This window comes from Panthera onca, chromosome E2 (assembly GCF_046562875.1).
Source record: "Panthera onca isolate mPanOnc1 chromosome E2, mPanOnc1 haplotype 2, whole genome shotgun sequence".
Taxonomy (NCBI): Eukaryota; Metazoa; Chordata; class Mammalia; order Carnivora; family Felidae; genus Panthera; species Panthera onca.
Genome location: NC_138353.1, coordinates 25,552,247 through 25,568,057, shown reverse-complemented (window position 1 = coordinate 25,568,057; position 15,811 = coordinate 25,552,247). Strand labels below are relative to the sequence as shown.

Below are 15,811 nucleotides of genomic sequence, written 5' to 3'. Positions count from 1 at the left end.
ATACCTCATCAGTGTTATAGATAATCTGGAGTCCTGAGGAAATCATTTCCACAAGGTAAAGGAGATACAGTGACACTGTATTTATCTGAAAAACAATATTAAAAGGTTAAAGGAAATAACAGAAAGACTATGTTATGAAGGAGCTAAAATTACAAGTCATTTGCTCTAATAGTGGCAAATAAAAACTATTTCTTTTTTTAGTTCCTAATAAAATCCCAGCTTTGAATATAAAACTCTAAAATCCTCAAATTCCCTGTGATGGTTAATATCTGATTAGGAAAATGGCCACAAATAGAACTGTTAGCAACTGTTTCTGTAACATTTGTTTTAGAAGACTTATTTCCAAATTCTGAGTCTAACTTACCCTACTTTGAAGTAGTTTTGCCCCACAGGCAGCTATGTAATGTCAATTCATCTCAAATGTATGTAAATGAAAAAGTTATTTGGCACGTAAGACATTAGGACTTTGCCAGTACACCATAAATAATAGGCAGCAAATCTTGAAAACAGTCTTATTCTCAGAGAATGCACAGTTGATGTAAGCAACTGCAGGGACATACTGATTTTAATCAATGGTATAGCATAGAATTTAAAATATATTTATGAACAAATGAGTTTTATAAACAAATGACATTTTTTTCTTTTAGTCTGTCTATTAAAGATAGACATTATATGATAGAAAAGAAAATAAAGACAATAATGTCCACTTTAGCAAAAAAAGATTCTCACAAAAATCCTGAAGGGGATGTGTAAATTGTCTTAAGGAAACAAATAGTGAAAGATAAACACTACAACAAAGACAAACCTTGAATATATGCTAAAGAAGCCAGTCACAAAAGACCATATATTGTATGATTCCATGTATATAAAATTTACAGAATAGGAGTATTTATAGAAATAGAAAGACTGGTGATTGCCTAGGGCGGGGGGCTTTGTGGGAGATGGGGAGTGACTGCTAATGAGCACAGATTTCTTTATGGGATAATGAGAATATTCTGAAATTGACTATGATAGTGGTTGTACAACTCTGTATTATAAAAATCAATGAATTGTACACTTTAAATAGGTGAATTGTATGTTATATGAATTGTTTCTTAATAAAGCTGTTATATAATAAACAAACACATACATAGGAAACAGTAAAAAATTAGCTAGGAAAATGATTATTTAAAAACAAAGATAAAGCACAATGTAATTTTGTCCTTATGTGATTCTAACCCAGAAGATTATTACCCTCCCACAGCTTTGGTGTCTTGTACCTTCCTCAACTTTCCTCCAATCCTTACCAAGGAACTGACAGAAAGCTGGGGCAGAAAATTATTTGTGTCTGAGACGCCTTGGACAAAGCATGCCTGTGCTGTCAGGTGTGTTGGGTATCTCTGCCCAATCATCTTTGCCTTAGACATCTTTGTCACAAGCATTTTACTGCAAACATTATCAGTGTGTATATTTTCTCCACTAAACTAAATGGCCATGAGGCAATTTGGCCGTAAAAGATAAAAAAAATAACTGGTTGACAGTTTGATTTGACAGTTTGGTTTTATTTCTCCATTGATGTGAAACTCCCACTTTTATATTATATGTCTTATATTTTCATAATCATCTTTTTGTATTCCATACTTTTTGTATTATATAAATCTTAGACCTCATAATGGTCTATGTAATGACACAGAGTTTTGAACCCACATTTCCCAGAGAACCATCAAATGTCTAGGAATAAACATGTGACAAGATGCCAAGAACAAACAACAGGGTAGATGTCTTTCACAACGCAATGCAAAGACCAATTACAAATACGCACCCTAGTATTTGGAAACTGATATCCCTCTCAGTGAAGGAAGAAATTTTAGTGAATAATGAAAAAGTATAATGCCAAATGAGGAGAAAATCAACAAGTAAGAAAGATGTATTAACTCTGAACCAAAGATTTTGAAAAAAAATGCTCAGGTACATCCAAAAAATAAAACCAGTTATTTGCACAATGTTCCCATGAATCTATACATATTTTAAATGCATTTAGCATTTGGTATTTCACAAAAAAGACTTTTTAATTTTGTCATTCGTTTTTCATGTTATATTATGTCCTTTTTAATGTCCCTCTTTTATTTTTTGTGATTTTATCTTTCAAAGTAAAATTGCCTTACAGTCAATTAGTTATGCGGTGAAAATACATGCAGCGAAAATTCTTGCAGCAAAGATGCTCACTGAAACTACCTAAAACCACCACCAGGTCCTGGCAGAGTAGGTGGTTCTCTCAGGAAGCAGAACTATCTTAGATGTCTCCTGACTTCTCAGCATTCAAAGTCCAGTGGGTGTAAGGGTCTTGTCAAGGTCCAAGTAAGCCAGACAGAAAGATACAAGATTCTGGGTTTAGGTTTTTTAGACTGACATAAACTTTTGAATGGCCCTTCTCAGAACATGGTGGAAAAGAGCTTCAAACCACTGCCAGGTTTACCCAAATATTTTCTTACATGTAAACACTGATACTGGCCTATTAGAAATGACTTCAAAGAAATTTTATCACTATGGATAACCATTTACAAACTACACTTCCAAGAGCTCTTTGCTCTCATTTCTGGGATGCTTCTGTGAGAAAATATCATCAAGTGGCAAACTGTACAGAAACAGCCAAATAACAGGTTGACCAGCATTTATTTAAAATCTGCTATGAGCCAGGCACTAAGCTTAAATTCTGGGATACAAAAATAAATGAACCATTATCTTCTGGAAATCCTATTTCAAACAGTAAACATATTTGTCAAAGCAAAAGGTACATAAAACCTAATTATGTTATAATTATAAGGAGAAGGTAGAGCAACATATAATACTAATAATTCCCCAAGGAATTGGTTAGAAATAAGTGTAAGAGTTTCTGCCACATAGAAATGGGGACACTGTGCTTTCTATGTCTAAAGAAGTCATACTAAAGTAAGACATTTCAGATCTCTAGAGAGAGAGGGACTATAAAAAGGACATACTCTTATTTTAGTAAGGAATATATGAATAATAAGTATTCTGTCCTAAAGACAGCAGAACCAAATGATGAGAAGGAAGAAAACTCATTAAAGATAAATAGCATATATAATACTTATATCCTAAAAACAAGGCAACAGGATGTCCAGCTAAAAGAAGTACACAGATATGAGGAAAAAAAAGTGAAAACAAAACAAAATCCTACAGTGCATGGTTAGCCTAGGTATAAAATTTAATATACTATATAAGACAAAATTTATAGACTCCAGCAATGCCTTTTGGAATTACATTTTAGGGGTATGTTTATAGCTTTGTTGAAGGTTGATATATCAAAAATGAGCTGTCATGTAACAAAAATTTCTGATTTGCTGTTATATCACTGTCAACTGTCTTTTATTCCCTAGTTCCTACGTGTTGAAGTTCTTCTAAATTTTATAAGTACAAGCTTTTGTCATAGAAAGAACAGTGAGAGCCCTTCTTTTAGACAGTAATAATATTATAAACCATCCACTTGCCCTTTTTTGCTTGCAGACCAAGACCTCAGTCTGACTTAATGCTCAATCACAATAACTAACTCAGCCCTGGCAGTTTTCATTTCACTTCTCCATTTTATGGTTGGTTTTCTACTTTTATTTTAAACAATGTATGAAATCTATTTTATGAAATTTATAAATACCCTAAAATCTTCTACAACCTGAGTGTACACAGAGAAGAAGAAAACCTGTAGTCTTCTCCTTTTACCTGAAGATGGCCATATTCCTCATGGGAGAGGATCTCATCTCCCGTATGCACATTGAAAACAGAGTGAAGACAGGTTGCTGGGCGTGGGTCCTGCTTAAACTGCTGGACCTAGAATCAAACACAAAATTCAAATAGTACTCATAACTCACATTTTCATCCAACTTTAGAAGTTATAAATTATTTTTCATGAAACTTTTTAATGACGAAAGCTATAGCTTAAAAGCAGAGGACAGAGCAAAGCAGAAATGTTATTTTTTTCTAAAGAAAGAAAACAGAAAAAAACTCATAACTACTAATTTTAATAGTTAACATGATTGTTGAATATTTAATTATTTCACAAATAGCAAATAAAGTGTAGTAGGGACCTTGTTAATGCGGTAGCAATGGCTTTTGCAACCGTTTTGTATCATTTTATTTTAGAGTCAAATAATGGTTCAGTCTGTGGGACAGGATTTCAGTGATTACAACCCACTGTATTGCTATTTGAAAATGCTTCTATGATACTCAATGAAAAAGTGCTTCAGATCTCATTCTAATTCAGTTGGTGTTCAAAACTTCAAATGCTATTTCCTTCTCTAAGGATCACAAATTGTAACCTATGCTCCTTTCTTTTCATTTCCTTTGCCACATATACTCTCCTTACAAGGCACCAATTCCAAGAGAACATAGATCATACCTGTACTTATCAACTGCATATAAAATCAAACCATTTTAGAATACTAAGTAAATACTAAATGACCTAACAGCCTCCAAGGGAAAAAAAAATCTATCTACTTTTTTAGGGCTTGTTCAATTCAATTTGGCAAACATTTTCTGATACCAATCATATGCCAAGTACTATGCCAGCCCCTGAAATTATGAGATGAATAAAAACAGAGAATGGATAGAATAAATCAAAGCTATATATGAAGCTTTTCCTCCTTGAAAAGATATAAGTGATGATAATATCTGCATGGTTATGATTTTGTCTTGTTTCACTTGGCTAAGAAAGCACATGGAGCTATATTCTCTTCCTCACCTTCAAATTTCTTCTCATATTTAAAACTCTATCTCCAAAAAACACCTTATTTTATGAAGTCCCTTCTGAACTGTACCTCAAATTCCTTTCCCTGGACTCCTACATCAGGGTGTTTATTCTTCAAAATTTCTTCTCTCTTTTTATACACTCTTACTATCTTTAAGCTTCTACAAGTTACACTATCCGATATAGAGCCACTAGCTACAGGCAACTAATTAAATTACAATTAAACAAAATTTAGAAATTCAGTCCCTCATTTACACTGACTACATATCAAATAGCCGTATGTGCTTAGGGGCTTCTTCAAAGTTCAACACAGTAATACAGAGCATGTCTACCATCACAGAAAGTTCACTGGACACTACTGTGCTAAAGGGCTAATATATTTTTGCACACCCTCAAGAGCCCTGCAAATACTCCATAAACAAATGCATAGCCTTCCTTATGACTGAAGTCAAGAAACTGAAAGCAAGGCCCTACCATTAGATAGTTAGGAATGAGAGGATGAGGATGAAGGTAGAGATGTATATCTTCTATCTATAAAATGACCAAGACATCCAGTATTAACAGAAGAAGATGAGAAGGCTATCCATTCTCAGTATCTGAAACTGCTGGCTACAGTCTTAGTCTACACAAATAGAAATCAATGCGGTCACCCCTTTTACACTACCATGATTATTATCTCAAAGTGATGAACATTACTCTGGGCTCTCAGACAAAAATATGCTTAAATTAAAATAAAATACATTTTACCTATTGATAAAGATCTGAAAGAATAAGGTTTTTATTAGTTTAAGAAAGTTATTACGACAGGGCACCGGGGTGGGTAAGTCATTTAAGTGTCCAACCCTTGATTTCAGTTCAGGTCATGGTCTTAACAGTTCATGAGATTGAGCCCTGTGAAGGGCTCTGCGCTGACAGTTTGGAGACTGTTTGGGATTCTCTCTCTCTCCGTCTGTCTCTACCCATCCCGTGCTTGTATGAGCTCTCTCTCTCAAAATAAGTAAATAAACATTAAAAAAAAAAGTTATTGCTACAGTTGATAACATAGTGTTTGTCATTTGTCTTCAAGATACACAAGTACCCAGTATGAGAATTTATATTATATTCAATCACTGTGCCAGGGGAAAAAAAGAAGACCCAGACTGTAGAAGCTTTGAAAATTAATGAGGCATTATTATATGTGAATTGTAGAGAACAACTATTCTTGAAATCAGTAAAAAAAAAAACAAAAAAACAAAAAAACAAAAAAACAAACAAAAAAAACAAGGGACATTAATCAGTATTTTATATGTTGGGCACCTGGAAAGTAAAAATAAAGAACAATTAAGGCAAAATTTTCTAAACCAAAAAAATCTAAAATAATGTTTTCTCAACTTGTATTTTTAGATTTTTCCTGGAAACTTAAATAATTGTGAATAAACAGCTTATCATTTATGAAAAGGTGAGTAATTTGTCATCCATTCTTAATTTATAGACCTAACACAGAATTTAGGTGGGAATACCATCTCATAAGGGAATCCCGGAAGAATAAATTTTATAAAATTTTAATGACTTTTAATAAACTAGAAACTACTCAGTAACATTTTAGACAAATTTTTTATATAGATAGCTAGGGACAGAAACGTTCATAGCCCATTATAAAGGAAATCCGTGCCTTCCAAACTACTCAAAGGAAATTGAATTTATTTTGAAAAATTCTGAATACTTCTCCCAGGGGTGGGGGTGGGGGTGGGGGTGGTGATGGTATTAGAAAATAGAATAAATGAGAGAATATGAACATTTAAAGGTAAAAAACAATTCCTAATATGACTAAGTAGGCATTAAGATAAGTAAGTGGAAAGATAATAATAGAAATCAGATCGCTCTACATTCTGCAAATCAAGGACAACTCTATTCATTCAAATGCATAATGAATTAAAATCTTTTCAGTAGTATTTTTAGAAAATGTGTCAGGAAGCATGTCATGATTTTACTTCAGAAGACAAAGAAAATAAACCTTGAAGTCAAATAAAAAATTATTGCTATAAATACACTTCACGTTAGTTTTACAAAAAAGGCAAAAAATATATATTTCACATTTTAAAATATGCAAACATATTTTAAATATTCTACTACATATTTCTACAGCTATAGAATCATGAAGAAAATGGTGGGCATCAATGAGGTGAAGGTTTGGTAGGAGGCAGTGAGCCGGGCATGTGTGGTTAAATCTCTGAGTCAGTCCTTCACAGTCACATGTGAATTATGAAAATATCCTTCATTCCTACTCTAGAAGGTTATGGGGATCAAAAAAGATTACAACAATAAAAATGCTTTAAAATATGTAAAACCCTGTATTTTGTGGTATGCATACATACCTAATCCTAATATGATCTACACCTTCTTACAACTCACATTTACTTTGTCTAACATCATAACTACACAAAGGAAAGAAATGTTAATTCTTTATAATTTAAGAAATTCAGGACAGATAAAGCTGTATTCAAAAGAACACATAATTGTGAAGATTGGTTAGTAAGGTTGAGTAATATTCAGAAAGGGATATTAACAATTGGTTAAGCCACAAAGACCCTTTTTTATCATCATTTCCTTCCTTTTGATAAACATTACTTATTTAAGTCTGTCAGCTTGCTTAATAAACATATGAAATTCACTGGTCTCACAATGTTTCCTTGAGAAAAAAGTTAATTCACAGACATTAGGCATTCATGAGATGATAAATGTGAAATAAAGAGTAAACTTCCCACACTTAGGAAAAAAAAATTAATCACAATTACTTCAATATATATGACATACTAGTTTAAGTCAAGTATGACAATATGATTTATTTCAAGCACTGAAAAACCTTTATAATAATGATTTGCAAAGTCAAATCTCAGTAGACAATTACAGGTTTGTTACATATCTCTATTATGAGCTGGTGAATAAATTTACTTTTTCTGCCACTAACATTTTCTTGTTGCCACATTCTGATAGAGTATAATTTTTTTTTCAGTTTTGACGTCAGATACAGATCTTAAAAAAATATACAATCACAAAAACTTAATGTAATATTTACATAAAAACATAAAATATTAAGTGATAAAAACATAAAACATTCATAATTACTAATGTACATCTTTGCTACTGAATCATCAAACCTGGGGATGATCTTGGAGACTCATATACTCACTGATGTATATGGACCCAGGGACACAGATATGTAGGTAAGTAGGAGAATTATCATCTTATATTTGCATAGAATCTTAGACTTTTTATTATGTATATTATTTTAATAATAATTATTATAATTACTGATTTTTATGTATATTATTTTACTTTCCACAATATCCCTGTAAAATCTGCTATTTTCTCAGCCAAAAATTCCTGTCCTCTTTACATGTAAATGATGAAGTATTTTTAAAGTTCAATTAAGCCAGGGCAAGCACATGTGCAAAAGGATTTGGATAAGAATTTTCTTAAGTAATATATTGGTTACAATTATGGATATTGTAACGTTCCTGAGAAACTGAGTCTTTATCAAGCAAACACCAGATCCAACATACAAACAAATTAACGCCTAAATAACAATTCTCAGTCACCTCTTGCTTACGGTGTTTCTTTAATTTCAGTATTTCAAACCCTGGGCTGGGAAGGCAGGGCTGTTTTAAGCTATCTAGACTGCTCTAGGATGTGACTTTACCTTTTGAAAGTACATTCTTCTTTAGAAGATGCTATTGCTATACTGGTTAAATTAATCCTTCAGAACGATGTGAGAATTCCAGTCCACACTACAGTGTTTTACCTTATCGGCCTGACGCATATAGCAGTAGAGAATTCCTCTCATACATTTTATAGCCGAGTGCTCCAGCTCATGGGTCCTTCCCTTGTCATCATCAATGCGCCTGGGTAAGAGAGATAACTCATGAAACAAATTGGAAATGCATTTGAAAAGGAAGCAGAGCTTTCAGTAATTAAGTATTTAACTATCTGACTAATCCTATGTTCTGGCCACATCTACTAATTCTGTAACAGTGAAACTCCATTTTCCCAGCAGATGTAGAAATGCTGCAATAAAAAAAAAAAAAAGTCCTATGATGAAACTTGTGTTGATTTCTCCTTCTTTTAAGGAAGTTAGCCAATGGCTTCAAAATAGCATACAATATTTCTACACTGACTCGGCTAAAACTTTAAAGGATATTCTAAATTGGAAAAACCAACCAAAAGATTTTTTTTTTAATATGCTGTTACAGAGTAGAGGCGATTTTTAACACCAATCCCTTTAGGTTATGCAATGGTTTGATTCAAGGCAACACAGATTAATGTAGGCACATGCGTTCTTTGGTCTACCATGTGTTTAATAATGTCAAGGTGGGCACTTTAGTCAAAGATTCCTTTAAAAAAACACACATCCAGTATGACACATGATGTATTTGGGGAGTTTTATACTCTTGGGTCTTAGTTTAAAATCAATCGACCATTGTTTATATCTCTTGATTTTAAAAAGAAAAAAATCAGTTAAAATGTAACTATTTAGCAAGATGAAGATATTCTTCTAACTTTAGGTTCCTTTTTTACCATGGATCAAAAGGTAGATAACATTTAACCATGACTGAAAAATGAAAGTAACTTATTCATTGTTTCACTGAATCGTAACTAAAATATCTGGCACTCATCCTCCCTTGATAAAAAGTATCACCCGTCTCCTTAAAAAGTAGACTACAATTTCTTCCTATTCTAACTGCGAATCTCATCTACCACTATGAGAAAGAAGAATGATCATTTTAACATAGCACTGTCAATGTCAGACAAAAGTAAGCTGCTATTAGAATATCATTCCTCCCTCCAATGCAGGTACTGTAGTAAAACCACCATGACTTTGTTCTATGATCTATTTTTCTGTCTAATGTCCAACACAAGTGTTTTAATAGAGGCAAATTATACCACAGGTAACAGTGGACCATACAAGAGAAAGAGCATACTTCGGGTAGAATAAACTCAATGAAATCTGTGTCCAATTCCAACCTCATCTAAAAATAAAACAAAATAAAATTCAAGTTTTTCTAAAATTGTCTTTTTTAAGTTTATTTATTTATTTTGAGAGAGAGAGAGAGCCAGGCAAAGAAAGAATCCCAAGGAGATTCCACCCTGACAGCCCCATTCAATGCAAGGCTCGAACTCACAAACTCTGAGATCACAACCTGAGCCAAAGTCAAGAGTCAGACACTTAACTGACAGAACCACCAGGCACCCCATAAAATTGTTTTTAAAATAATTTTCTGCCCCTAATTTTAATAAGCATTTAACCAAAACTAAAATATTCCAGAATAAATCAGCCACTATGAAGAGTTCTTCCCTTTTAATGAAGTTCCCCTATTTCTCCTTTCTTCACCAAATAAAGTAGAAACCAGAAGAATATTTCACTTCTGACTAAGAAAGTAAAACAAACAAACAAACAAACAAACAAAAAAACAGGTGCATTTGAGTAAAAACATTTAGGCTGCCAGGATATATTTATTACCTTTTCACAGATTTAAGGTGAATATGATGACCTGAAATAATTCCTTTATTTTCTACCAGGATCTAGCAATATTCCACTCTCCTTAATAAGCTCTGTGGAGGTAAACTCAAGTTTTAATATGATCTAATGAATACTTTTAATTCTAAAAAATGAATAAATGGAAGAATAATAATCCGTGAATTTACTTATCACACACTTCAAAAACATTTCCTCAAAACAAAGATTTTTGCCTTCATAACCATAATATTATCACCAACTCAAGGAATTTATTATTGTTACTAAATTATCTAATATATATGCTATATCAAATTTACCCAAATATACCCAAGATATACCTTTTAGTATTTATTTCTAATGTGGGATACAATAAAAGATTGCATTTGAGTGCCATGTTTATTTTGTTGACTAATTTAACATTTTATTTCCTTTTTCTTTTTTTAAATGAAGTATGATTAACATACAGTGTTATATTAGTTTCAGGTGTATAATATAATGAGTCAACAATATGGTACTCAATATTCCTGAAGATAAGTGTATTCTTGATCTCCTTTATCTATTTCGCCTATCCCCCCCATCCACCTACCTCCTCTCTGGCAACTACCAGTTTGTTACCTGCATTTAAGAGTATGGTTTCTTGTTTGCCTCTTTTTTGTTTGTTCATTTATTTATTTGGTTTCTTAAATTCCACATATAAATAAATAAACCCACACTTATATGGTTGATTAATATACAACAAAGAAAGTAATAATGTCTAATTGGGAAAAGGCAGTCTCTTCAATAAATGGTGCCAGGAAAACTAAACAGTTACATGCAAAAGAATAAAACTGGACCAGTTCCTTACACTGCACACAAAAATAAACTCCAAATTAATTACTGTGAGACACAAAACCATAAACTTTTTTTTAATTAATTAATTAATTTTTAAAAATATGAAATTTATTATCAAATTGGTTTCCATACAACACACAGTACTCATTCCAACTGGTGCCCCCCTCAATACCCATCACCCACACTCCCATCCCTCCCAACCCCCATCAACCCTGTTTGTTCTCAGTTTTTAAGAGTCTCTTATATTTTGGCTCCCTCCCTCTCTAACTGCTTTTTTTCCCCCCTCCCCCATGGTCTTCTGTTAAGTTTCTCAGGATCCACATAAGAGTGAAAACATATGGTATATGTATTTCCCTGTATAACTTACTTCACTTAGCATAAAACTCTCCAGTTCCATCCACGTTGCTACAAAAGGCCAGATTTCATTCTTTCTCATTGCCACATAGTATTCCATTACGTATACAAATCACAATTTCTTTATCCATTCATCAATTGATGGACATTTAGCCTCTTTGCATAATTTGGCTATTGTTGAAAGTGCTGCTATAAACATTGGGTACAAGTGCCCCTATGCATCAGTACTCCTGTATCCCTTGGGTAAATTCCTAGCAGTGCTATTGCTGGGTCAAAGGGTAGATCTATTTTTACTGTTTTCAGGAACATCCACACTGTTTTGAGAGCGACTGCACCGGTTTACATTCCCACCAACAGTGCAAGAGGGTTCCCATTTCTCTACATCCTCGCCAGCATCTATAGTCTCCTGATTTATTCATTTTGGCCATTCAGACTGGTGTGCAGTGGTAACTGAGTGTGGTTTTGACTTGTATTTCCCTTATAAGGAGCGACACTGAGCATCATTTCATGTGCCTGTTGGCCATCTGGATGCCCTCTTTAGAGAAGTGTCTACTCATGTCTTCTGCCCATTTCTTCACTGGATTATTTGTCTTTTGGGTGTGCAGTTTGGTGAGCTCTTTATAGATTTTGGATACTAGCCCTGTGTCTGATATGTCATTTGCAAATATCTTTTCCCATGTGGTTGCTTGGCTTTTAGTTCTGTTGATTGTTTCCTTGGCAGTGCACAAGCTTGTCATCTTCATGAGGTCCCAACAGTTCATTTTTGCTTTTAATTCCCTAGCCTTTGGGGATATGCCATGTAAGAAATTACTATGGCTGAGGTCAGAGAGGTTTTCTCCTGCTTTCTCCTCTAGGGTTTTGATGGGTTCCTGTCTCACATTCAGGTCCTTTATCCATTTTGAGTTTACTTTTGTGAATGGTGTGAGAAAGTGGTCTAGATTCATCCTTATGCATGTTGCTGTCTGGTTCTCCCAAAACCATTTGTTAAAGAGACTGTCTTTTTTCCATTGGATAGTCTTTCCTGCTTTGTCAAAGATTAGTTGGCCATACTTTCATGGGTCTAATTCTGGGGTTTCTATTCTATTCCATTGGTCTATGTGTCTGTTTTTGTGCCAATACCATGCTGTCTTGATGATGACAGCTTTGTAGTAGAGGCTAAAGTCTGGGATTGTGATGCCTCCTGCTTTGGTTTCTTCTTCAAAATTACTTTGGCTATTCGGGGCCTTTTGTGGTTCCATATGAATTTTAGGATTGCTTGTTCTAGTTTTGAGAAGAATGCTGGTGCAATTTTGATTGGGACTGCACTGAATGTGTAGATAGCTTTGGGTAGTATTGACATTATAACAATGTTTATTCTTCCAATTATTGAGCACGGAATGGTTTCCATTTCTTTATGTCTTCTTCAATTTTCTTCATAACCATTCTATAGTTTTCAGCATACACATCTTATACTTCTTTGGTTAGGTTTATTCCTAGGTATTTTATGCTTCTTGGTGCAATTGTGAATGGGATCAATTTCTTTTTCTTTCTGTTGCTTCATTATTAGTGTTAAAAATGCAACTGATGAAGACATCCTGGGAAGATGGCGGCATAGGAGGATGCTAGGCTCACCATGCGTCCTGCTGATCACTTAGATTCCACCTATAGCTGCCTAAATAACCCAGAAAACCACCAGAAGACTAGCAGAACGGAGTCTCTGGAGCCAAGCGCAGACGAGAGGCCCACGGAAGAGGGTAGGAAGGGTGGCGAGGCGGTGGTGCGCTCCACGGACTGGCGGGAGGGAGCCGGGGCAGAGGGGCACCACCGGCCAAGCAGAGCCCCCGAGTCTGGCTTGCAAAAGCGGAGGGGCTGGACAGAGTGTGTTCCGACAGCAAGCAGGACTTGACATCTGAAAGGTTATAAGCTAACAGCTCTGCTCAGAGAGCGGGAGGGCTGGAGGACAATGGGAGGGAGAGTCGTTGAGCCCATGACGAAATAACTCATCTTGGCAGGGAACAAAGGTGCTCGCCAGCGCCATCTCCAACGTCCATTCCCCAGCCAAAATCCCAAAGGGAACCAGTTCCTGCCAGGGAACTTGCTTGCACCCCGCAAACACCCAACGCTGTGCATCTGTGGATCCATCCCTCCAGCAGTCTGACCCCCTCCCAAAGCTGATCTTCAATGGAAAAGCAAGCTGAGCCTGCCCCTCCCACCCCTGTGAACCTTGCCGATCCACCCCAGCTAATACACCAGATCCCCAGCACCACAAGTCTGGCAGTGTGCAAGTAGCCCAGACGGGCCACGCCACCCCGCAGTGAATCCCGCCCCTAGGAGAGGGGAAGAGAAGGCACACACCAGTCTGACTGTGGCCCCAGCGGTGGGCTGGGGGAAGACATCAGGTCTGACACCGCCCCGGCCAACAACGCAAGTTATTCAAGACAGCACAGGGGAAGTGCCCCGCAGTCCCGCACCACTCCAGGAACTGTCTAAAATGAACGGAAGAATTCCCCTCAGAAAAACGTCAAGGAAATAACGACAGCTAACAAACTGATCAAAAATGATTTAAACAATATAACAGAAAGTGAATTTAGTATAATAGTCATAAAATTAATCGCTGGCCTTGAAAACAGTATGAAGGACAGCAGAGTATCTCTTGCTACAGAGATCAAGGGACTAAGGAACGGCCAGGAGGAGCTAAAAAATGCTATCCATGAGCTGCAAAATAAAATGGAGACAACTACGGCTCGGATTGAAGAGGCAGAGGAGAGAATAGGTAAACTAGAAGATAAAATTATGGAAAAAGAAGAAGCTGAGAAAAAGAGAGATAAAAAAAATCCAGGAGTTTGAGGGGAAAATTAGAGAACTAAGTGATGCACTAAAGAGAAATAATATACGCATAATTGGTATTCCAGAGGAGGAAGAGAGAGGGAAAGGTGCTGAAGGTGTACTTGAAGAAATAATAGCTGAGAACTTCCTGGATCTGGGGAAGGAAAAAGGCATTGAAATCCAAGAGGCACAGAGAACTCCCTTCAGACGGAACTTGAATCAATCTTCTGCACGACATATCATAGTGAAACTGGGAAAATACAAGGATAAAGAGAATATTCTAAAAGCAGCCAGAGATAAACGTGCTGAAACATATAAAGGGAGACCTATAAGACTCGTGACTGAGCTCTCTACTGAAACTTGGCAGGCCAGAAAAGAATGGCAGGAGATCTTCCATGTGATGAACACAAAAAAATATGCAGCCGAGAATCCTTTATCCAGTAAGTCTGTCATTTAGAATAGAAGGAGAGATAAAGGTCTTCCCAAAAAAACAAAAACTGAAGGAATTCGTCACCACCAAACCAGCCCTACAAGAGATCCTAAGGGGGATCCTGTGAGACAAAGTACCACAGACATCGCTATAAGCATGAAACCTACGGACATCACAATGACTCTAAACCCTTATCTTTCTATAACACTGAATGTAAATGGACTAAATGCACCAACGAAAAGACATAGGGTATCAGAATGGATAAAAAAACAAGACCCATCTATTTGCTGTCTACAAGAGACTCGTTTAGACCTGAGGACACCTTCAGATTGAGAGTGAGGGGATGGAGAACTATTTATCATGCCACTGGAAGTCTAAAGAAAGCCGGAGTAGCCATACTTATATCAGACAAACTAGACTTTAAATTTAAAGGCTGTAACAAGAGATGAAGAAGGGCATTATATAATAATCACGGGGTCTATCCATCAGGAAGAGCTAACAATTATAAATGTCTATGCGCCGAATACAGGTGCCCCCAAATATATAAAACAATCACAAACATAAGCAACCTTATTGATAAGAATGTGGTAATTGCAGGGGACTTTAACACTCCACTTACAGAAATGGATAGATCATATAGACACACGGTCAATAAAGAAACAAGGGCCCTGAATGATATATTGGATCAGATGGACTTGACAGATATATTTAGAACTCTGCATCCCAAAGCAACAGAATATACTTTCTTCTCGAGTGTACATGGAACATTCTCCAAGATAGATCACACACTGGGTCACAAAACAGCCCTTCATAAGTATACAAGAATTGAGATCGTACCATGCATACTTTCAGACCACAATGCTGTGAAGCTTGAAATCAACCACAGGAAAAAGTCTGGAAAACCTCCAAAAGCATGGAGGTTAAAGAACACCCTACTAAAGAATGAATGGATCAACCAGGCAATTAGAAAAGAAATTAAAAAATATATGGAAACAAATGAAAATGAAAATACAACAATCCAAACGCTTTGGGATGCAGCGAAGACAGTCCTGAGAGGAAAATACATTGCAATCCAGGTCCAACTCAAGGAACAAAAAAATCCCAAATACAAAATCTAACAGCACACCTAAAAGAAATAGAAGCAGAACAGTAAAGACAC

At 35.6% G+C, this 15,811-nt stretch overlaps 1 protein-coding gene across 6 annotated transcripts in view; it reads right to left on the bottom strand.

Annotated features, from left to right (window-relative positions):
• Positions 1-15,811, bottom strand: part of PHKB (phosphorylase kinase regulatory subunit beta) — a 265,144-nt gene that overhangs the window by 190,104 nt on the left and 59,229 nt on the right. For 5 of the 6 annotated variants that reach the window (XM_060651934.3, XM_060651933.3, XM_060651937.3 and 2 more), the window contains 3 exons: positions 8,520-8,619; positions 3,715-3,822; positions 5-85 (listed from right to left, as the gene is read on the bottom strand). In XM_060651934.3, coding sequence (XP_060507917.1) covers positions 5-85; positions 3,715-3,822; positions 8,520-8,619 — 289 coding nt within the window. Of the gene's footprint in view, positions 1-4; positions 86-3,714; positions 3,823-8,519; positions 8,620-10,235; positions 10,328-15,811 lie in introns of all 6 variants that reach the window. The other variant, XM_078438551.2, reaches the window with a different exon arrangement.